Genomic DNA, 24,581 nt, shown 5'->3' with positions numbered 1-24,581 from the left:
TTTTGCTAATAAATTTTTGTTAGTTTTCACTTTTTACTAGCATCGACATCTTTTTATTTTCAGTGCTTTGTTAAAATGATTAGTGTTATGAGTATTTAGTACTTGCTGAGTTTTATTTTTTGCAAAGGTTTATAATTTGGACGCCAGAAAAATCTGTTAATTATTAATATATTTAACTAATAATTCATAAACTTTTCAACAAAGTTTTTATTGGAGCTTATAATATTTTAGATACAATTTCAGTAATCACTAAGTGACGTATACCATGTTAATTTAAAAGCTACAATAATATTTTCTCAACATCTGCATAAGTAATAATTTTTTTTCTTTTATAAATTATAATTGCTTATGCCAATCTCATTTCAGCTTTTCTTTCAATTCATTTGTAAAAGAAAAATCGTCTAAGATTCGATTCGATTTCTCTTTTTAGTTCGTTTTCTTCAAAATGTTAAAAAAAATAATGAAAAGTAATATATATTGTTACTTTAAATCATTTTTTTTTTTGTAATTAAAAGCTACTGATTAGTTTTGCATGTTCCACGAATTATTCGAAAACTTGATTCAAATTTATTATTTGATGCTTACTTGTAAATGTAAGTTGTATAGTGGATTTTTCTAAACTCTATTGAATATTAGTTAATAATTATTTAAATTTGTTCCATCGATTAAGGTGGATAAATTTATTTCTCATTAAAACATAAAAGAGATTAACATTTTTAAATATGATTTTTTTATATAAATTTTATTTGTTTTAGAGTAGTTATATTTTTTTTAAAAATTGTTTCAAGTCAGAAATGAGCATGTAAACATGATAATGAATATGAATTTAGTTACGAATTTATTTGAAAGAAATTGATTCAATATTCTTAAAAAAGCTAATGAATATTTTATAGTATTTTTAAACTTTATAAGCACATCATAATGCACTCAAATTAAATGCAGCACACACCATTTCGCGAATTCTAAAATCAAGAAAATAAATTTGGTGAAGCAAACAAAAAAAAGTGGATATTTTTACAGTGATATATTTAGTGTTAATATAAATAAATTTTGAAATATTAATTGGAAAAGAACCTGCAAGTTGTGTCATTATAATTTATTTATTATCTGTTATTTTATTAATGGATTATACTTATCCTAAGAAATGACATATTTAAGAAGGAACTGGGAAACTGAGCATATGACAATTTATCTTAAATTTCATATTTCGGAACTTCTTTTTCTTTTTTCTAATATAATTGTTTTAATTGTAATGATTTTATTTAAATAATAGTAATTTATAATAAAATTATTATACGCAAACAAAACTATTTTTGATTTGCCACCGACGGTAAGTAATAAATAGTTCAAGCAAAAAAGTTTTTTTTTTCTCACCAAAAAACATTATTGCCTTCTAAGAATTTTGATGATCCAGAGGTTTCTACAATTAAAAGATGAATTTCGGGAATCTAATCATGCGTTCCCAATGCAAATTTAAGAAAGAAATAACAAATAAATAAATAAAGTCAACGGGCATTGAAATGTCTATTTCAAGGCGAAACTGCAAATGATCTTACAAGTGTTACATCAAATTACGAGGTGTTCCTGTTTTTCTTTCCGTTTATTATTCATCAGCTTGTTTTTGAGCTTAAATGATTTTCCTCTTACCCTTTCAAATGCAGGGAATAAAGTTTTATTTAAATCAAAAGCTCGCAAATCATCAGTAAATTACTTTTGGTAAAAAAATTCTTTTTCTTTGGTTAATACCATTATTATAAAATTTAATAAAGAAAAAAATAATTTTACTTTATCTAAAAATAAACAAATTTGTTAAAAAATATCAATTGATTAAAAAATATAAGTTGTTATGAAAAACAAAACAAAATTTGTAAAAACAATTTGTAAAAAGTTAACAATTGTTTAAATGTTTTTATGGTTTTAAATAAATCAATTATTATTAATGAAATGCTTCAAACTCTATATTAAAACAAATATTAGTTGGTTATTGATTTTTTTTCTAGTTCAGATAGTCGATTTTTTTTTTCTTTCTTTGCCCAATATTTTTATTACATGTCAATTCAATATTGATCTTTTAGAATTTCTAAACTTACATTTTATTCTACTTTGAAATTTTTTAGAATTAATAAATGAAAGATATCTGAAGATTCTTTGATAAGTATTTTTTAATAAAAATGAAAGAATGTTGATTTCTACAACATAAACGTAGATTATGTTAAATCATAACCGTAGTAATTTCTTTCTAAACTGCAGTTAATGAGCTATTCATAGAAATGTTAACGATATTTATATATAAAAATAACAGCATAAATTTTGTACCTGCGGATGCTTCATAATTTTTAACAGAAATCGATCTCGGCTTCCTTTTCCGGAATGTTCGTCATGCAATTTCCGTAAATGAATATTTGTAACTAATCATCAAAAGTGTTTTTTGATCTTTTACTAAGCGTTTTTACAAAAAAAGAATTGATGAATCATAAATTAGCCTTGAATTTTATTTAATTAATGCATTAGATTGCAAATTAGATTATTATAAGTAAGATTTTCTTTATTAGTCAAGAAAAATTAGATGTAAAAGTTTAATTAAATTTTAATAATAACTTCTGTTATGCATAGAGAATTAATAATTAATTCATTAAAATTAATTTTTTGATAATATAAATTGCATTTTACCTAAAAACAGCACTGTGATTTGTATACTTAGTTTATTAATAGTATGAAAGGTTAAAAATATATTTTTTTAATTAGTTACACTTATGTGTAATACTAACAGTTTAGAGTTTAGATTTTTTTTTTCTCCATTCCTTAAAAAAAGGCCACATTTTTTGAAATTGCTTTGAGTTTAATTTAATTAAAAATTAAATATAAAATTTCTTATACCCCGCAAATTTCATGAAAATATATAGATTTGGAATTTAAATGCACTTATGTCACACACTCTTCTAAATTTAGCATTATTTAAATGCAAAATTATTATAAGACTGCAAAATATTGCTGTAAATAATCAACAAACTCCATTTAAAATTTTACCTCCAAAAAGAAAAAGAGTTCAGCTAAACGAAGGGGTTGAGCGAACTTTAGTAGAATCATTTCGGACTAGTTCCGTTTAGTTAGTTTTATTGAGATATACAATAAGGATCTCACTCGAGGTTTTATTTGTATGAAAAAAAAACAACATATTTTGCTTTTTTATATGCGTTTTATACCTCTTGAGAGATCAATTTGAGAGAAAAAATTACTTAATGCATTCTAGAAAAATATTTTAAGGTCAAATCTATTTTCCTGCCATTGTTTTTTTCCGTCTGAAATTCTCCTCTTCTTTTATCAACCTGTATACCGTTTATTTAATTTTTATGTAATATTATTTTGTGACAAAACATAAGAAGAAGGTAACGAATATCAAGATAAAAGAAAAATTATCATTTAATACTGTGCCATTGATTTGAACTGTTATTATGATGCTCAATTTATAAATTTATAAGTAAAATACCAAGCAGATAAATAGTCGGAAAAACTGTGTTGACAAATTATTCTGTAACATTATGACCAAGTGTTATGAAATGGGCATTTTTTCTATCGACATCTTTTTTTTTTTTAGAGTAAACTCATTCTGTGTTACATTTTTTTTTCTTGCCATTTCTTCTAAAACTGATCTTTAAATTATCAGTTTCCCTCTGCCTTTCGGAAAATTCTTTTACGATGTCTCGCTTTTATGGCTTTTATATTTCTCATCTCTCACCTAGTCCGTTGAACTTTCTCGGAACACCTGAAAAAGATAAATGAGCTACTTTGCTTGCTCATGATATTATGGGCAATTTTTAATCAGCCATAATGTCAGTGAATTATAACAAAAAATAACAAGCTTATTGTGTAATTGGATAGTCAGAACATACTTGGTTTGTTAATATCATTTCGATTGCAGCGCATGCTTGTTGTTTGAGTATTGCAGGTGCTGTTCTAATTGTGGTTTGATAACTAATTTTCAAATCTTCAGAAAAAGCATATACTTCTATTTGAAGGAATGCTTTAATTGACGTAAAGAACTATATTTAATGTTTAATTCAAAAATACTGCAAACCAGTGGAAGAGTGTGCTTATAATCATTATTTCGACAATCTTCGAACCTATGCATCCGATTATTTAAGAAAGATCAATAAAATTTTACTTGGCTCTTCAGTGAATTGAACGTTTCATCTAACCAAATGATCACCTTACATAAAGCACTTGACTTTCTCCATTACGACATCTGCAAAATTCACCTTGCTACTTTTAATTTTAAAAATAAAGCTTAACCAGTGTCTGATTAAAGAACTTTTCAATGAAACCATTAGCAAAAAAACTCATTTTATTATCGTCATAGATGCATCAAAATCTCAACCATTACTGGAACATTAAAGCTAACATCTTTCTATTTTCGGATGCATCTGATCAATTAATAAGAGAATAAATTGGCAAATGTCAAACGATTGATGATGCCCCAATTCCTAAAACCAAATTTTTTATTGTGACAGATCGTTTTTCCGTCTTACAAGCACTTTAGATTTTATCTAGCAAATCCCCCAAAGTTCCCGTGTAACCTTTAAAATTTTGATGAGAGCCACATTTAATCAAAAAAATCGCTTTAGTTTGATCACTGGGGCACTCAAATAAAAAAGCAGATTCTCTTGCTAAAAAAAATCGCGGAGTTGGATCTTTCCATTGAATGAGTCGCAGCAGAAGATATTTTTATTCATATTATATTAATATTTTTATCATATCGATTGTAAATTCCGAAATAGAAAATATCAAGAAATCCAGATTTTCTATGCATCTTTACTCTTTAACTGTGTCTAAAAAACTGACGTGAGGATGTCATTATTACTCGCATTTTACCCTTGATGATTGTCACTGCAGCTCTCTTTCACAGATTCGAATTTCAGAATAATCATTTATGTACTGTTTGCAATCAAGAAAAAATAATCGAGCATATTTTATGCTGTAAAAAGTATTTGTCCCTCAGAAGGAGCTTCTTGAAACTCAATTTGAATATTCAAATTGTTTCATGCTTTAAAGTTTTTCTTTATACGACTTGTTCTTCGAAGCATCATCTTAGAAAATTTTCGATATTTTTTAACTATGATTCCCTGATATTAGGGCATGACAACCTTTGATGCTATATATATCCCAAAACAAAACTTTGATTTTCATCTTCAATACTATTGGAAAAAGTTCAAATTAAATATTGATGCAGTTCCTTGATTATAATAATCATATTTGGTGAAATATTCTTGATACCCTAATATTATAACAAAAAAAAGTTCCAGTCTTCTGCGATAAATTGATATCACTATTCTGGACGATTTTAGCCCATTTTTAAGACTACCTCGAGGAAGATCCGCCAGTTGACTGGTGGAATTTTTCGAGATGGCCATTATTAGTTTCAAATAATAAAATTCACTGCTTCATAGTTAGCTTAGATGACAAATATATATATTGTTTTTTATGTTAGAGTGTTAATAATATTGTACAAAATATGATTAAAGGGATCAGGGAATAAAAATTCAGATAATATAAATTTGTACTATATAAATTAAAAGAATTTGTATCCCAAAGCATTTTTGTAGTTCGAAGAGTAGTATGTATATTATAACAATTTAGAAATTAGCTCTGAGATTACATTGGTAGTGGGCATTCTGTTTATAGCCTATTTATATATGTTTTATGTTTAACAATCTTTAATTCTTCTCACAGGCCTAGTGCCCCCTTTTGAGAACATTTTACGAATCCATGGGTAGAAAAACACACTGACAATGTTAATGCATTTACAAGCAATATTTGCAAGACTTCTTTAATGTAATTTTTGAAGAACCCCAAAAAAGGATACATTTATTCTAATTTTTAAATGGACAAGATAGGCTTATTGAACTAACTATAAATAAAAAATTAGAAATGTTGAAATCAATGATTTTATAATTCTAATTTGTCTTAATTATTCATCAATAAAAAGAGGTGAATTATTAACAGCAATAATAAAAAACACAGCGAAAGAAGCATTACAAGAAAACGTAAGATTTTTTAGCTTTTATTTAAACTATACACAAAGTAACTATATACAAAGTCATCGGAAAGGGTTAAATTCTACTTAACCCTTTAAAGGGCCAATTTTTTCTAGTCATATTATGTTAAAATGTTTTTAGGCTTGAAATTAGAATAAGAAAAGGGATTCATTTAGCTTATTAGATAAAATTAATTTGGTTAATTAATAAGTAACAAATCAAGACACATCATTTTGTCTGAGATAAAAAACAGAAGCATCTAAGTTTCTGACTTGCTAAAAAAAATTGTCAGAACTTATGCCAACCTACATAATTTCATTCAAAGATTGATAAATTTGGTGGGAGCATACTTCCCACGGCCCTAGAAAGGGTTAAAATAGTTATGTATACATTTCTCACGAGATGTTACTTCACGTGTAATATTTTAAAAACTTTCTTAATTAATTCATGACTTTTGTGATAAAAATGCTGCATTTTTTTCCCATGAAAAAAAGTTGATGTTTCACTAAAATTGAAACTCGCCGTTTATTTCTTAAAGTATGACTTCATTTTAAATCTTCTTTTGAATACTAAATTAGCTCTAGAATAACAAGACAAATGTATGTCCTTTAGATAAATTAAAAATTGCTAATTTTATTTTATTATTTCCAATGTAGAACAGGTTTTTATCTGGATAAAAGTACGTAGTTGTAAAAATTGCATCATTGAAGTGTCATAAGGTTATTTTTTTTTCTAAGTCTCATATCTGACAATTAGAACTGCCAAATATTTCTTGACAAATGAGAAGGATTTTCCTCCGGTAAAACATCTATAAAATTAGAAATTATTCATGTATTTTAATATACACTAAATTTAAATAATATTGTCTGCTGTCAAATTTAAACATTTCTGCAAACCAGTTTTTGTGAAATATGCACAAAATCCTAATTTTGATACCATTATATTGCATTTGTGACAGTAGCTTTAATTAGATTTAAAATATGTACATCTTAAAAGACACAAATTATTTTAATGTTTACTGCAGTTTTCTGTATAAAGGATAGGCGCTTTCTTATTTTTAAAATTCTATTTGTCTTGGCCCATACAACTGGTTAATAACAACTGATTCTAGATATAAGGATATGATTATCAGAATTTAACATAAAAATATCTAACATTTCATATAATTTTTTAAGAGAATTCAAGTAAATACATAGGGTTTATTAATCATTAAAAATCAAAAATATAATAAAAATCTTCTTAACCAATCTTGTCATGTTGCACATATTCCTGTTAAATCATTTATTATCGCAAATGTTAAATGCGCTTACATCAAAGGCGTTAAAAGTTTATTTAACGGCAATGTCTTTTCGGAAAATAAAAAAAAAATATTTCTTCGGCGCATTTCCCTTGTGAAGTAAAGAAGAAAAAAAAAAAGAAATGCCGTAGCCCTAAAGTTGAAATATAAATTTATAAGAAAGTATAAGTAATAAATTTATAAGAAAGTAATCAATCATATATAAAAAAGAACTCAAAAAAGGCAATTTTTGTTGCAAATTTTAATGAATTTTTTCATCAAAATTATTTTAACTATTTTTTTATGAATATTGAAAAGTGAAGTTCAAAAGAGATTTTTCTTTTACTAAAATATCAATGGGGACCAATCTTTTAAAATTGCACCTAAACCAATATGACTGAAACTTTTCAATCCTATTGGTTGACAACAATAATAAGATCCAACAAAACTCTTGTCTTTTCTTCTAGAAATTTTTAATTCAAACTATGTAATTTATTCTGAAATTGAAATGAATTATGGTTTATAAAATAGATGATATTGCTTTTGAAAAGTTTTTTATTCATTATTACAGAAGACTGCAATTTCGTATTCTTTCTCAAAAATACTAGAAAAAGTTCTGTGACCTGAAATATGGAAAAAAGTTTTTCCATTCTAATGTTTTCTAAAACACGTGCGTCTGATTCCGCAGAGAAATATTGCTCAATTGCAGACAAATACTGCATGAAAAAACAATAGGATTAAACAAACAATAGAGGCTTTGAAAAAATCCAGCGTTGTGTTCGCAATTGAAGACCTTTTACTATCGCATCATTTGATAAAAAAATCAGGAAAGTCATTTAGTGAACTTGATATGATAAAGCAAATTGAAACTGTGGATCATTACATAACGAAAGAAAATTGAAATTATTTCATTTATTACTATATTTAAATATAAAGTATAGCATTTCGTTTAATTAATTATTATTTTAAAATTAACTTCTTATAATTTTTTTAATTTTTTAATCTGTAATAAAAACCCAATATTTCAGAAATAATAATATCTTGAACACGTTCACAGTTTCTCAGAAAAAGCCATAAATGAAATAATTTTCTTTCAATACTAATTAAAAATGAAATTAAATTTCCTTATCCTTTTCAAGGATTTTACTACATATTTGTGTGTTTCGTTTTCCACCAAATTAAAATTAATGTAACTGAAAATATTAAAACATTTTATTTAAAAATTCAGAAGGACATTTTTTTTTTTGCCTTATTGAACTGTTTTTAATATAAAATAATGTCAATAAGCAAAAATTCATTAACAAAAATTTGTTCTTATCAATCAATTATTATAATTAAAAAAATTATCCCTGAAGAGGTTAACTTAGTTCATTCTGGATTGAGTCCTTTTTTAGAATTTGATTTAAAAGAATGGATGTTTAAAAAAAATTCTAACAAATTTAATCATTGTGTTATGAAGAATTCCAGAAACTGTATTAGCATATTCTATCGCAGCTCCTTGCTTTCATTTCAATAACCTTTTTAATTTGGATGCTGAAAATGATTTATTTGGAACTAGATGGAAATAATGTTTAATGCTTTTTCAATTTTCTGTATATAGTATATTTTTCCATTCGAAGAGCTTCTATTGAATTTTTCTATTTAATAAAATTTTCTACCAAGCCTTCACTTTGAACACATTTTATCTGTTATTCTTTTTTCATGTCACGAAGAATAATTTTATATAACAAAATTTTCCGACTAATTAATTTTCATTCACACTTTTCGATGAGCTTTCCCCCTTCCACCGTTATGCAGATTTTGCTGAAGCCCCATCCAAATCAACTGCTGTAAAAGTAGCAGCATCTGAAAGATATGGGCGATACTGAAGAGGGTAAAACCATATAATTTTCTCAGCAATGACGAAAAGAGAGTGATTGCTGAATATCCAATGCAGCAAGATATGTTACAAAATGATATGAAATATAAAGAGGATGAAACAAAAAAAAATGATTAAGAGGTTAATTAAATTTACTAAATATAACCTTATCAAGAAAAAAGATTAACAGTATTTAATACTTTGCAAAGAGGAATAAAGTTTCAAAAAAATTGTATTGGCAGTATGTTTCAATCTTTACATAAATAAGGAAATTTTTATGAAAAAAAAATCCTTTTTTTTAATAAAACCGTACGAAGCTGGATTTTCAGGTTTCTCAGCATATTAAGATACACGTTAAAATCAATAAAGTAAATATGTAAGTTTCAGCCCCTTTATTTCCTGTCTTTAAAATTTGATTTACAAATCTCTAATGAGCGAATTTTCTTGAAAATAAAGTGTTTAAGTGGTTGACTCGATTGTATATTGTTCATTGTTTAGTAATTTTGGAAATTAAACATTGTGTCAAACTGATGTTGTAAAGGGCAAGGAATAGTTTATACAATATCAATAATGAAAGAAAAACCTTCATTTCGATCATCAGAATAGAGTAAAATAAATAATAGAATTAAAGAAATATTTTGTTATATGATTTAGAAAACTAATATAAGAAAGATAAAGGCTTCAGATTTACAACAGAAGTTAATAGTCGACAAGATTTCTGTACACTGAAAGTAGGATAGCATTAAATACTTAGGTTGAAAATTTCTGATGATCCGACTCCTGATTCAAGGAAAGTTAGGATGCATTGGAAAAAGAGAGAGCACCACCGCATCCTAGTAAAGCAGAATATATATATATATATATATATATATATATATATATATATATATATATATATATATATATATATATATATATATATATATATAATAGCATTTTTCGAATCCTGTCGGCTAAATAATATGTAACATTATTTTGGTTGAAGCAGAGTGCAGGTTTGAAGACATAGGCGAGACGTTGTATTTTTAATTTTTATTTTCTATTTTCTCTTTAATATCCATCTCTGGAAAGCAATTTATTTACAAGCAGACGCAGCGCGGCACAAAAGCAGAAGTAAGAAAGAAGCGAAAAGGGACGAAACAAATGATCACTAGTCTTATATAACATAGGATTTCCGGCCACGTGCAGATGAAATGCATATTTTGACCTCTAATAAGGGCAAAAGTATCACTTTCATTTGATACGTAGATGGCGCATTATTTTTACACAGGGATTAATTAAACCGAAAAGGGAATTGGATCACGAAATAAGAGAATATTTTAGAATGAAGTTACGATGGGCTAAATTTAGATAAAGTTTTGGAAATTAATTTGGATTAAATTAAGAGTTTAAACTATCATTACATATATATATAGATACACACACAAAGAAAACGAAGACAATTATAATAAACAACACAGTGTCATCTGGTATGGGAGATATAAATCAGTGCAATCATATACAATTTCTCTTAAATGGAGGAAAATTATCAAAAATTTGACTTTAGACTGCGTTGGATTTTTTCTTGAAGTTTTGAACTTTTGAACTCCATATAGAAAAATTTATATGAAATTTGAAAATAATGCTTTCAACCCATTTTTCACGTGGTCCAGAACTATTTTTTCTGAATTATGTAAAAGTTTCACTTTGATATTCCACAAAATTCTATTAAATTGCATTAGAGATGTAATAAAGAACTGCATAAACATTTTGTTTCACCATTTTATATTTTAAGAATGGTCAAGTTTGAAATAATACGATTCTTATTTGTGCTCGGTTAAATTCTCTGCTAAGCATTCGAATTAACACTAGGATATGTGACCCAATGTAGCTTTTCCAAGCTTTACAATACACAATGTGTTCTGGATACTCTGGTCTCACGCACTTCTTTTGTAAAATTGCGTTACGAAGAAATTTTATCGAAAAAAAGAATTGATCTCATTAATATTTAATTTTTAAAACATAGGAATCAATTAACCAATATTAAATCAAAGATAATATCAAAATTTTCTAATCAAGAAGCTAAGAAGCCAGAGCTAAGAATTCTCTTTACCATAAATTTTCAAATATAAGAATCTGCATTTCGATTCGTTTTCCTTATTCTAATTCAATCATCATACGTTAAACTTCGTCATAGTTATAATTTATGTATTACATGCTAAAAATGATTATTAACTAAATTAGAAAACAATAAAAACTCGATGGAATTTTCTTCTGGTGGATTGCAAATCTTTCAAATACCTCACATGGTACATTACATTAGTCTATTTATATAATTTTTTATAGAAGTGTCTAAACAAACATTCTTTACGTCACAAATCCAGGTGTTGTGGACTATTATGAGCTTTTTTTGGAATCATCAGTCATCACTTATGCATTCATGCATGCATCAAGGGCATGTGCAACACCTGTTTGAAAATCATTATTTAGTTTGTGATGATGTGGAATATTAATTTTTTAGAAATAGTTAGAACAAGCGTCGTGTGGGAATTCGAGCTATTTTTGTACGGTTTTTAGATTAAATAATTACCTGGGTCACTTCGAATCTTACTTATCTTTATTAATTATAATTAGAAGAATAAGAGGAAAATATTTTTAAAAAATATTGTTTTTTATTTTAAAAATTATTTTTATTTTATTTTCTCGTTTATGAAGTTATACAAAGAGAAAAACACATTGATTGTCAAAAAATTCGAAATCGAGATTTTGAGTACTCTACATGTTTGAGCCTTCCCTGAGTTGCAAAAACATGTATTTGGAATTATATATGTCCGTGGAAACAATAGCTCAAGAACACATTGAAGTTGATGGATGAGATTTAATTTGTTGAGACCAAAATTATAAATTTCTGTCAAATTTTTAACGGCTTTAAAAAAAAAAAATTGTGGCAAGTGTCTTTCTTGACTATACTGCGCCACGCATATGGTTAAAAGTTAAAAATTAATGACATAAAATGCTTTAAAAATGAATAATAGTTGCTAAAAATACTGCTGAAGCAAATTCTAAAATAGTAATAATTTGTCAAAAACGTATGAAATGGAAACATTTAATGCAAAAAAAAAGTATCAAATATAAGTGAGAAAACCAATGGCTGTTAAGAAGTTAAAAATGTTTGGATGGTATGCTTCGTTGATCAAGTCCTGCAAAGTTAAGATGAGGAATTAAAAAAGTAGCCGACGAGAACTAAAAGTATGACATTCGATAAGAATGTGGTTAACGGTAAAATTAATATTGCAAGTGGAACATACGAGCTCACTCTCTCCAAAAAACGAGATGCTTATGAATAAAATAAGTATGCCCTATACGGAGGCGCGTCAATTTGACATCGAATAATCGTATAGGAAGGACTAATCCTCAACCGATGGGAGGTTTCATTGAATATAATTTATTGTGGATTTGTAGATCCCATTTCTCTTACCTAAAATGTGGAAATTCATTAAAATCTCGAGTTCGAATTTTTTGACGATTACAATATTTTCTCTATAATGCACATATGAAAAAGTAAAAATAAATTATTTATATAATTTTTAAAACCTTCTGATAAGAATGTAATAAAAAAAACCTCCTGATAATACGAACAGTAAAAAACTAAAGCATGCGCTCTCAAGTTTCCAAAAAGAAATTTTTTAATAATTATATATAAACAAACAGTTTAACGTTCAAAAATTACTATGTTTGTCCTTAAATACTGGATTTAAATTATACCATTAAATCTCTTTCAATTTCCATTTCTGAAGCCTTGGGCGAAAAACGTTTGAATAAATCCATTTACATTAACTTACGCACCTTTAACCGTAACCATGCAGCTTTGTTTTGTTTTGCCAGTCTGTAAGGTTAAAAACAGAAATAAAAAAACGCCTTAGGCCTTCGAAAGTCCTTGAATTCGCTTTCATCAGATGCGAAAATAACCGACTCGAATGTGCTTTTTCTCTTCTTTGAAACGAAAAATTTTTATGGCCAATGAGGTGGATGGCCGATGTGAACGGATAGTTTTCGAATATATTTTCCTCTGCCCCGGAAACAGGAAATGCTTTTGTTTGCACCATAATGGTGAAAGAAAGTAAAAGGCAGAGGAAACTATTAACCGGCTGTTCTTTTTTCTTAGTTCGAATTTGGTGTTAGATTATTCGGCTGAGATTCTTAATAATAAGTCATAAATAGCAAATATGAAAGGTCTGTTGTCTAGTTTTTTAAAGAAAGACTTTTGTCAACAGGCTTAAAATCATCATCAATTTTTCAAAAGAATGTAAATTAAGAAAAAAGATGGTTAAAAAGAATTGATTACAACTGAAAGTTTATTTTTAGAATATTTATAATATTTTTGCATATTTATAGTGGAATTGTTAAAAATAAATTTTCAGATTACTTGTATAAATAAAATAATAGCATTTTGGTGATAATTAATTAAGGAAACAAAAAAAATGGGATAGAAAGCTACTTTAAATAACTATTTCCATTTAACAGAACCGTAAAAGAAATGGAAAGCAGGAAAAAAATTCAAAAGTGCAAGATATATTTCCCCCTATTTTTACAATTTATCCTCTTTTACGTAATAGCAAACGGTTAAGTAAGTTACATTGCTTATAAGTACTGATCGTCATTCAAATGTAAGTCTTTTTCCCGATTTCTCAGAGTTTTTAATTGCTGCGTCATGTTCCTTTCTATTTACATTATTCATATTTTATTATTCAAAGTATGAATGTGAGTTTTTCTATTTTTCAAATGATAAACAATACAAATATCATTATATTTGTTTTAATAAATAAAACCTCCATAAATTCTATAGTAATTTTTTGCTGTTGAGTGAGCGGATAAAAAAAATGATAGATATACGAGGAAAAAAATGACAAAATATATATTTCTGGGAGAGGGCTTGTTTTCTTTTTATTACATTATAAAGCTTTATTCTTTCTTTGTTAAAAAAAATGCCTGACAATATACCTCAATCACTATGCAATGAAACAACTTTTTATTGTATAGAGATTTGAAATATGAAAAATTTCATAAAGAAAAAAGAAGTGCTGAAATAACTTTCTATAGTTACTTCTGTTATCAATAATTTATATAATATTTATTTTGTGTAGTTTGCTTATGTTATCTCAGTAAACAATTTGTAAGCCCTTAACTGAAGACTAGTTATTATAACCTTCAACTATTCTAAATTTCCGATTGTATAAAAATAGTAAAAATAGGCTAAGATAAGATACTAAAACATAGATAAAAACTGAAAACAACTGGCCTCTCAGAAGCATTCTCTGATTCAATATATATATATATATATATATATATATATATATATATATATATATAACTAAATGAGCTAAGTTACTAGATAAATTATTTCCTTCTCTAGCCCTTTTTGTTTTCTAATCAATTATATTACTTTTTAAAGAAGTATTTTTATAACGTTTCTCACTTTAATATTGCAGCCTCAAGATCAGCTGAAAAATTTTAATTTTAAGTTTGTATATTTACGGAGGTGTTAAAAATAAACAAGAATTTTTTTATACATATATTGAGGCAAAATTTGTGTTTCTGCCAAGTTTAATTTATTAATGATATCATATAATACGTAAGTATTAAATCGCATATATATTATAAAAATGATTAAACATGACTTGAACTTAATTTCAATTTTTGTTTTAATGAATTCAGATAATTATTTTAAATTGCATTATATAATTATCATATTAATTATTCTAAATGATTTGAACCTATCCCTCAAATTTAAAGAAAGCTTGAAGACAGTACTATAATTTCGCATTTTTATAATGAAAATTTTTTTTTTATTTTATGATTTGTATACAACATTTTTAACTTCATTGCTTAAATATATTTACATCATGCATCTTTTACAACTCTTAAATTCACGCACATAATTTTCGTGCTTTTCATTTATGATTGTTTAATCATAAGGAAAAGAAAGACAGTATTTAATTATCTCCTAGTTAAAAAGTAACATAATTCTATTTTTATGCACATAAAAGTGAAAAGAAGTGTTATTAAATATATTTTCTTTAAAAATAGATACCTTATAAAGGAGAGATTCATTTTCAAAAGCTTTTCAATAAAATTTCTTGAATGATAAAAAAAAACCATTTTAAATAACGTAGATTTACTTAACACCTGTTTAACAACATATTTATATTGCGTTAAAACCCCTTAATGATTAAGCAAACGCCGCATTTACTTAGAATTTTAGCGACGAGCTATTAATTCTTTAACGATGAGATAGAAATCTATTTCACCTGAAAAATTATTTAGATCTTAGAAAAAAAATGCCTTTGCTCTCAAGAAAGAAATTATTAATTTACTCAAACTTCAAATTTTAAAAAAGTCAATTTTTTACAGTTATATGTAAAATTTTAAAACATTATAATATTTTTTATTCCACACGATAAATATCGACACTATTTTAGTGTTAATGAACTAAATATAAAAAAGACGATCGACTTGATAAGATTACTTTGTTGTTACTAAGAAAGAAAACATTTAGATAAACAGCAACGTTTCTGATACATTGCTTTGTAAAATGCATTCTTTTATTTTGTATGAGCGTGGTAAAGAGTAACCTGTTTTGCGCCCTTTGAAATTCCGTAGTAGTTAAATAAAAATAAGTAATTGGAGTATGTTAAGAATAAATTAAGTTCCTTAAGAGATTCATGTTTATTTGTATGATATTTTTGGAAATAACTAAGTTTGTGCAGATCAGAAATGTCTTCCCAGCAGTATATCATTATGCATGATATTCCACGAAGTAAGCAAAAAGTTATGTGTCCTCCTGACGATTTTACTCTTCCTCTGAAATTAAGGGGTCATATTTTTAGAAAATTTATGACGCATATTATATATCTCTATTTTAAAATCTTAAAACTACCTTTCTATTGTTACCGTTAATAGTAATATGTCAAGCGTAGGCGTTGTATAAAATATTAGGGGTTGTATAGATATATATATATGCTATTTTAAAACAACTTAGGAAGTTAATGTTAGATTTTAATGATCTCATGAATTTTTTTTTATGAAATAAAAATTTCCATCTAAGAGTAATATTGAAAAACATTTATGAAAATTGTTTACAGAGTAAATTTAAATATGAAAGAAGGAATGTTATATAAGCTTAAACATTTTACTGAAATAAAATAATGGGGTATTGACCTATTTTTCCAGCATAACAGATTAAGTAGATATTTTTCTTGCATTTTTGTCAAATTTTATTTCATTCCATTCCGCTTCTCTCTTTTTTTGTAATTCTGATTTGCTTCTTATAATGTATGGAGCCCTACATTTTGTTAATTTTTACCAAGGATTTTGCTTTTGACATTTTTAAAGTAATGTTCAAAATTCATATTAAATTACTGCCGACATTTTTTGCAATTTTGTGTCATTGTTTTACAATCCCGATTCCTCATAAGTGTTCTAAATATTTAAAGTATTTCGTACTTTACGAGCTTAAGTTAAAGTTCTTATTCGTATTCTCATCTTCGGCATTCTGCTTCGTAATTTTATGATTCGCTTGTAGTATTTTTTCAATTATTAAGGAAGCCTACTAATTATATTTCATGAAAAATTAGTTTCTGATAGATTGAATAAATGTTTCATCCTTAAACGAAGTATTTTGCATTTTTTGATGTATTTAAATTACGGTAAATAGAATTTTTAAGTTCTCATGACATATGCTGAATTTTTTATAGGATTTGAATAGGTTTTGAGAACAAATAATTACTTTATTTAATTCGTTGGATTATACACATAGAATTAGGCATTGAAATTGGTCCATTTTGGAGATGTGCCTTTTTTGGAAGCACCCAAAAAATCATAATCATTTGGTGAGAATCATAATCATTTGGTGCACTCATGAATCATAATCATTTGGTGAGAAATGCGCCTCAATTTGTTAAATATTTTTTAGATTAACACATATAAACATCATCTCTGCTAAATGTCTTCCGAAATTAATTTGATTCCCTTTAGTTTAGACGAGCATGCTCAGAAAAAAAGCTGCTGATGTTCGCCGAAAGTTTACCAGCAAGATGAAAAGGATATCGTAATCGGAGAATAATTCCTACCACAACACAATCATTTCCTTGTGGTAGAAATTGTGATTTATTTTTGGAGTTTTCTTGAACTCACACTCAATCCTCCGCTCCTTCACTGAAATATAAAAATTATATATATGAACCGTATTGGTATTGTGAATAGGAAATACAGATCTTAAGATCGGTTCTTGATTATAAAGTGGAGATTTTATAAATTAAAACGATGACCAAATATGGCGCAAATAATATTCAGGGAACTGATTGAAGTTGTGCACATTTGCTAATCTTAGTAATTGAATCAATGTTGTTGAATGTACTAGTTATTTGCTACACTTCACCGGGGCTTGTTGTATGTCAAGAGCTATACCATAGCTCATTGAAAAGGGAATGATTTATAATAAATGCCTTTTGATACATTAAGTACAAACTATTTGCTCTATGGAAAATGGTAAGCTTCATTTATAGTTTATATTGCTCTTTGAAAATTCCGATTTCTTAATTGGCAGTTCCGATTTCTTAATTTTCTTAATAGCAGTTGCAGGATCTGTTTCGTCGCCGAAGTCTCGGTCTGATGTTTGGATTCGTGGTCTTGGAAACAGTTCCCCACAAAGGTTTAAAATGTCATTATTTACCTTGATTTTAGTCACTGAAGGAATATTTGAGTCATTAATCAATGTTGAATGCAATATAAAATACATATTTATTTGCAAGACTTCATTGAGGATTCATGTACAATATTATTGTTTACATGGCGAACTATGGGAGTTCCTATTTTGAAATGTGGTTATTTTTTGCTGTGTACTTCAACATTTTGAACCCTAATCATATAATAAGAGCATACTTGAATCAGCATCCTCTCTCCAGATAGCCAGTCCACACTAATGGGAGGATATTTAGCTCTACAGATTTGACAAGAGCCAGCTTATACTGGGATTGTTTGGTGGAATCGAGTTGAGAAACTGAAACCTCCAATTCTGAAGCCAAGACACCAGGCTACCGTAGCCATAGGTGGATTCGAGTAGCATTCCAAAATAATCTTTGTATAGCTTCAGGATGAGACGTAAATATCATGAAACTGGAACCCATCGGCCATAACGCTCCGATTTTACCAATACTGTTAAATGTAAAAGCTTAATTAGATTGGCATCCATATAATAGTAACTTTAGAACAAATTTGAATAATACAAATTCGTATAATTTTGTAATCATATAATTTTTAATCGTGGGCAGTCACAGTTGAACAAAACATCCACTTCATACCAAAGGGATGATGTTTTACCTTTGGGATTTCACATATACCAAGGACAAGTACTCTCCAGATTTAAAATGAAATCAGATGTGGAATCCATAATCTTTATACTTCCGAAGCCGTGAATCTGGGTCCTAGCTATCTCTCCATCCATACTATTTAAAAAGCATACAAATAAGATAATTTTAAATATTCTTGGGTAAACCATCTGTGTCTGATATAAAAGCATATTCAGACACAGAATTTTTTTTTCTCATTTACACAATAAATAACGCCTATAGCTACCTATATATTAATCTTATAATCTATTTAAACTTTTTATTTCAATGACAATTTATTTATTTACAGTATTCCACAAAACCAATTTCTGAATGTAGATATTCATAGGAAATAATGGATAGTGTAAGAGTCACGCTCCTCCTTTTATCGGTGACAATGTGAGAAGATGACAGAAAAATTCACTCTGATAAGATTGTTTTGCTTTTATTAAGAGAGAATATGATTTGTATTTCAGATAAAAAAATGCTACATAAATATATGCTACAATCATTTGACGTTTCTTGTCGAGATTTGATAATAATTAATCGCGAATTGCATTTCACTAAAGGATAAGATTCTATCTATGCTTATTCTATAATCATTTTAGAGCATATCAGAATGCATTTTAGAACGGATTTAGAGGATTAGAATCTTTCAACCGGAACATCATATCATAATGATGTGGCTTGATTAGTTTATTTTGTTTTTAAAATTTGCTCTTAATCATGTAAAAAAATACAAGATACATAGAAAAATATATTTAAGACTGTCGTCATGAACTAGAGAACAAAATCAGTAATTAAAACAATAAAAAATATTTTTAAATGAAAATATTTTTTAAAATTCATAATAATTAGAGAAAAAATTATCCGAAAATAAAACTGATATCATCGAATGATATGAGTTTTGAATTTTAAAGTATTAAAAAAATGATTTTTATGTAAATTTATACTCTGAAATATAAAGAAAAAGCGTTAAAAATTTTATTAATTTTTAATTAAAAATCTAATTGAAATTTCGGAAAGAAAAGTCTTTCTAAGAGAAAACCTACAAATAGTTACTACATAAATATATTTAGTAATTCCAAATTCAATGTTTTGTTCTGTATGACGTTATAAAACAATATAACTTTTTCGAATGATTTTCTTATCATGCATGTCGCATGATGTAATTTACAGATAATATGCCAGCCTGTAAATAATATCTGGCTAAAAGTTTATATTTATCATATGTGTTTTGAGTTCAGATTTATGTGATTCTTTTGAACTCAGTGTCGTACAAGCAACAGAGTACTTTTAATAAAAATTTGAAAAAAGCATATCTATCTCTTTTGCAGAATTCAATTATATTTAGGTTATTTTCTTTATTTGAAATCTTTTATTATTTGAAAAAAAGTGTCGCGCATTTTAAAAACCAAAATTCAAGCTGTTCTTGTCATATAGTATTACATAGTATATTTTAGCTAGATTCTTTAAATAAAATATAGATTTATACTGGATAAATCAAAAACCTTTTTTATTAACTTCACATTCAAAATTTCAATTTTGTCTGAACTTAGAATGTGGAGCACTATTTATTTACGATATTAAATTTATTCTGAAACAATGTAATCATATGTACGTAATTTCAAAAAATGTAGAATAATAATATATATATTAAAAAAATAAATATTTAAGAAAAAATATAAAAAGAAGGTTTATATATTATGAAATCATTTGCTTCCTTTATTTGATCAAAATTAGTTTAAATAAATATATAACATTAAAAAGAATATCAAAAGGAATACAAATTATTCCTCTCTCAGTAATAACATAAATATATTAAAAAATGATTTTTTATGAAATTATGTTGTTTTGCATAATTTCAATGCATGATTTAATAACTATTGTTACAAAAAATTTTCTACAACAAAATACCGTCGATCAATCATAATAACGTAACGCATTTAATCTCTATAGTTGAGCAGCTTTCTTGCTGTCTAATCCTCCAAAATCTTTTATTTGTCGGCGACTCCGATTCCTCTTAGTCACGACTTCTGACGATACATACGACTTCTTCACTGCAGCTTAAGAGTGCCCGTCTTTTATAGTTGCGGGAGGCGGGGCTAGAATCTTCAGACCAATCAGGGCGTATATGAGTGTATCTTGGTTCCTACTGGATGGATCGTGAAACTTCGCGAACTTTCCAGTATGATCCATTTAGTCGCCAAATTTGTCGCCAAGCTCTCAGGTCATTGACGCACAGGACAGATCTTACAAAGGGTTTTAACGGTTTTTCCCAGGATGACACTATTCGTGCCGGGTAGCAAAATTACAAATTTGTAACACTATATTGTATTGTTTACATTTTTATAATTATATTACATAATTTATATTTTCTCACTGTAATATTCACCTCAATTGTTTCATTGACATGATCAAATTGCAATTAAAAAAATTTTTAAGGCAAAAGTAAAAACTGTACTTATGATAGATGCTTAAACAATATATGTTTGTAAAACTGAATTAATAGTTCAGAAAAATTCTTATTTTTGATTGCAATATCGAGATATAAATCATACGGAGAAAAGATTTTTGGATAATTTTCCATAAAAATTTTGCTTAGCATTTAGCACTGTAAGTTTTTCGTTCGCCAATCGTTTTCCCGGATTCTTGGCTTTGAAATATTAGAAACCAGTATAGCTCACTTGCTATAAAAACACATTTATATCTCATCATGAAAAAAACTATAGAATATAGGCACAATTGAAATGACTGAATTCGAAAGAAACTACTAACCTATATTTCAAAAATCCTTTTTATGTACTATTTTATATTTTGTTACATTAAAACTTACTTCTCTGAGAAAGAAAAAAAAATATTCTTTTAGTTGATTTCTCTAATGATACTTCCATGTTATTTCATTATATAATTCTTTGTTATGCTCTATTAATTCGTAACACGCGTCGTGATGTTTCCAGCAGTGACAGGAAATTCCATCACTGGGAAAAGCCACGAAGTTTCCTTCAATGGAATTTTGAAAGTGCGTTAAATATGTGGTTTTAACAAAACACACTTCATTATTCTTAATGATGTGTGAAAGAATTAGTATATATTTGCACCTAATAATGTAAATTTCAACTTCAACCTTTTCTGTCATTTGTGAGCCATTAATTTAAATTTATTTTTTAAATTTAAATTTAAATTAATAGCGAATTTTGTTACGCCTTTGGTAACCACCTAGATCACCAGAGTTAATGGCCACTAAAATTTTTTAAACATTTTATGTAATTTAGTCTTAATAATGTCTTCAACAATAAAATTTTAAGCTTCATTTTATTATTTTTAAGCCTTACGTTGTTCTGCTCCTTTTTCTACACATTTACTTTATTTTCTACCAGTTTTCCTAAACTTCATTAAAAAAAATGGATATAATCTGCTACTTCTGGCCTGTTGAACAACGTAATTTCTAAAGCTAAAACAATGTAAAATTTGTCATTTATCTTCATGTTAGTAGTATTTTCAATATAAATTTAAATTTTTTAAATACAGAATTAAGAAATATAGGGTGTTCATTAATTATTGTCGGGGTTTCCTTACCTCATAACTTTCGAATAAAAAATATTACGCAAAAACCGATTACGTATTCGTAAATTACAACTCAAAGAATTTTATTAATGATATTAAAGTGTAAATCTTGCACAATTTGCACTTTGTAGGCATTCAGCTGAAGGCGATTATGTATTCGTAAATTCGCTGAACAAATTTTGACTTTTGATAATCGTGCGGGTTCTCCGAGCCCCATATTCTACAGTTATGTTTATTCACTTTTTCTGACACATGAAAAGTGGATTCGTCACTGAAGAATCATTTCCGAAGGTAATTTTCATCATCCTCAATTCGAGTCAAAATTTGTACATTTACGAATACGTAATCGGTTTTTGCGTAATATTTTTTATTCGAAAGTTATGAGGTAAGGAAACCCCGACAATAATTAATGAACACCCTGTATATCGCCTATTTTTCTTAAATCTGCTTTGCTAATAATAATTTAACTTTAGGATAGAAGTTTAAATTCCCTATTTTGTACGTTTTATTATTTTTTTTTATAAGAGTGATAGTAATTCGGATTGCAAATCAAAAACAGAAAAACATTTGCAACTTTAAGAGTGACTTTTTATCAATAACTTTAGTTATTATCCCATAATTATGTTTTTGTTTTATAGTTTATGTTACATTTAATATCCCTTCAGAATTCATGCGTATCTTTGTATTCTTGTTGAAAAATATGCTTAAAGTATTTTTTAAATTGGTACAAATTGAAAAGATAATTTTTTTTTAATTTCAAAATGATGTAAAAATTACTTTTTGTGTTGAAATATTTCCAGAAATTGCGGAAAACTCCACAATTATGTTTAATTTTTAATTAATTAAAATTTCAAAAAACTCACTTCGAAGTGCGCATTTTTACCCTTTAAAGTATATATGTGCCAAGTTTGGGAGTTGTAGGTCAAACCGTCGCCAAAACTCACTCACACTTTCGTCTTTATTGTAAGTAAAGATAAAGATAAGTTAGTTCGGTATTTTGTTTGTTATATCACTATTCTATAGTTCAGTGGTATATTATTTGCATGACTTTTACCACAGAAATACATAGTATTTTGTTCTTCGAAGATTTTTTTAATGCAAATTTTCTGTATTTTACAAATTAAGCTTTTTTTTTTTTTTTTGCAAATGTAATAACCGAGATTCTTTAAATTTACTTATTGTCTATTAAAAATAGAATCATTTATATATTTGAACCTCTTCTCTTTGACTTACCTTCTTTAATTATTATATTCACAAATAGGCACAATTTTTTTTAAAAAAATTCAAATTCAAAAAGATAGAGATTCTATGAGATCTCGAAGTCAAATTATTTCATAATTGCAATTCTTTTTTCTTTGTATACGAGAAAGAAATGTTTTTTTTTTATGATGCAAGATTGTAAATGCTGGTTATTTCATTTTTAATCAACTTCCTTATCTGAAATATTTTAATTTATTCAATTTCTGTAAACTTATATTGTTTTCATATTTATGACTCACTTTTATAAAAATCAAATAATTTCTAATCCCATTTTACAGAACAAAATGACAAAACTCCTTTTATTTTAAACGATTGTTACATTGTTTCACGTACATTATGGAATATTTCTGCATTAGTGCAAAATATTTTACGATATCTGCAAAGTATTTCTTAATATTTTGAATACTTTACAATATTGTGAAGATATCGTAACAATACTATTAGTCATTTTGTGCTATTGGAGTAGCTATTCTAAATCATGAAAACTTTTCTTAAATCGAAATCAATCGAGTAATTATAATCCCTCAAAAAATTAAATGTTGAAAACAATATTTATAATAAAATAAAAGATGCATAAATATTGATGTTTCAATTTAAATGAAGATATGAATTTATCAATGCTTGCCACCCGTTACTCTTATTTCACAAAATTTCCTTGTTTTCTTCTTGAAAAAAAGGCCAGGAAGTTCTTTACATAATGCCGTTTCCGTGTTTCTTGGAAGCTTTCAATTTTCCTCTAAAATAAAGGACGTTTTCCAAGAAATGTGCAATATCTTTTTTTAATGAATACTTCCTTCTACAATCCAAAATCTGCAGAATTGAGAGAATCTATAAACTTATCGCAATACAAAATTACAATCCTACATCCAATTTCAATTGTTCTAATTTGCCATGTTTTTTTTTTTTTTTTTCAGAATTAAAAGTCCAATTTTTAAAATAAAAAAAATTGTGGGAACCAATCTTTATTTATTTTTTTAAAAATATACGAGAATATACAAAATTCACGAATCCCTTAATGTACATAATTGTAATAATTAAATACAGTAGACTCCTGATTATCCACGCCTGCCGCACAAAGTTTTTTTTTTTTTTTTTTTGTTCAAGCGTAACGCAAAGAAAATAAAAATGTTCACAAAACTGAGCGAAACATTAAATTTGCTAACATCGTGCTTATTTATGGCAAAAATATCCCAGGCCTTCTTGGAACCTTCCCCTTAAGCAAA

At 26.9% G+C, this 24,581-nt stretch overlaps 1 protein-coding gene across 4 annotated transcripts in view; it reads left to right on the top strand.

Annotated features, from left to right (window-relative positions):
- LOC129966052 (sulfate anion transporter 1-like) overlaps positions 1–24,581 on the top strand; it is a 99,028-nt gene that overhangs the window by 49,693 nt on the left and 24,754 nt on the right. Inside the window, exon 1 of one of the 4 annotated variants that reach the window (XM_056080406.1) lies at positions 15,830–15,962. The exons of the other annotated variants lie outside the window; for them this stretch is intronic. Within the exon in view, the coding sequence (XP_055936381.1) occupies positions 15,920–15,962 (43 nt within the window). The 5' untranslated portion in view covers positions 15,830–15,919. Of the gene's footprint in view, positions 1–15,829; positions 15,963–24,581 lie in introns of those variants that run through there. 4 annotated transcript variants of the gene reach the window in all.

Source organism: Argiope bruennichi, chromosome 4 (genome assembly GCF_947563725.1).
Source record: "Argiope bruennichi chromosome 4, qqArgBrue1.1, whole genome shotgun sequence".
NCBI classification, from domain to species: Eukaryota; Metazoa; Arthropoda; class Arachnida; order Araneae; family Araneidae; genus Argiope; species Argiope bruennichi.
The sequence above is the reverse complement of the archived record's forward strand: the minus strand, read 5'-3'. Positions and strand labels throughout refer to the sequence as shown.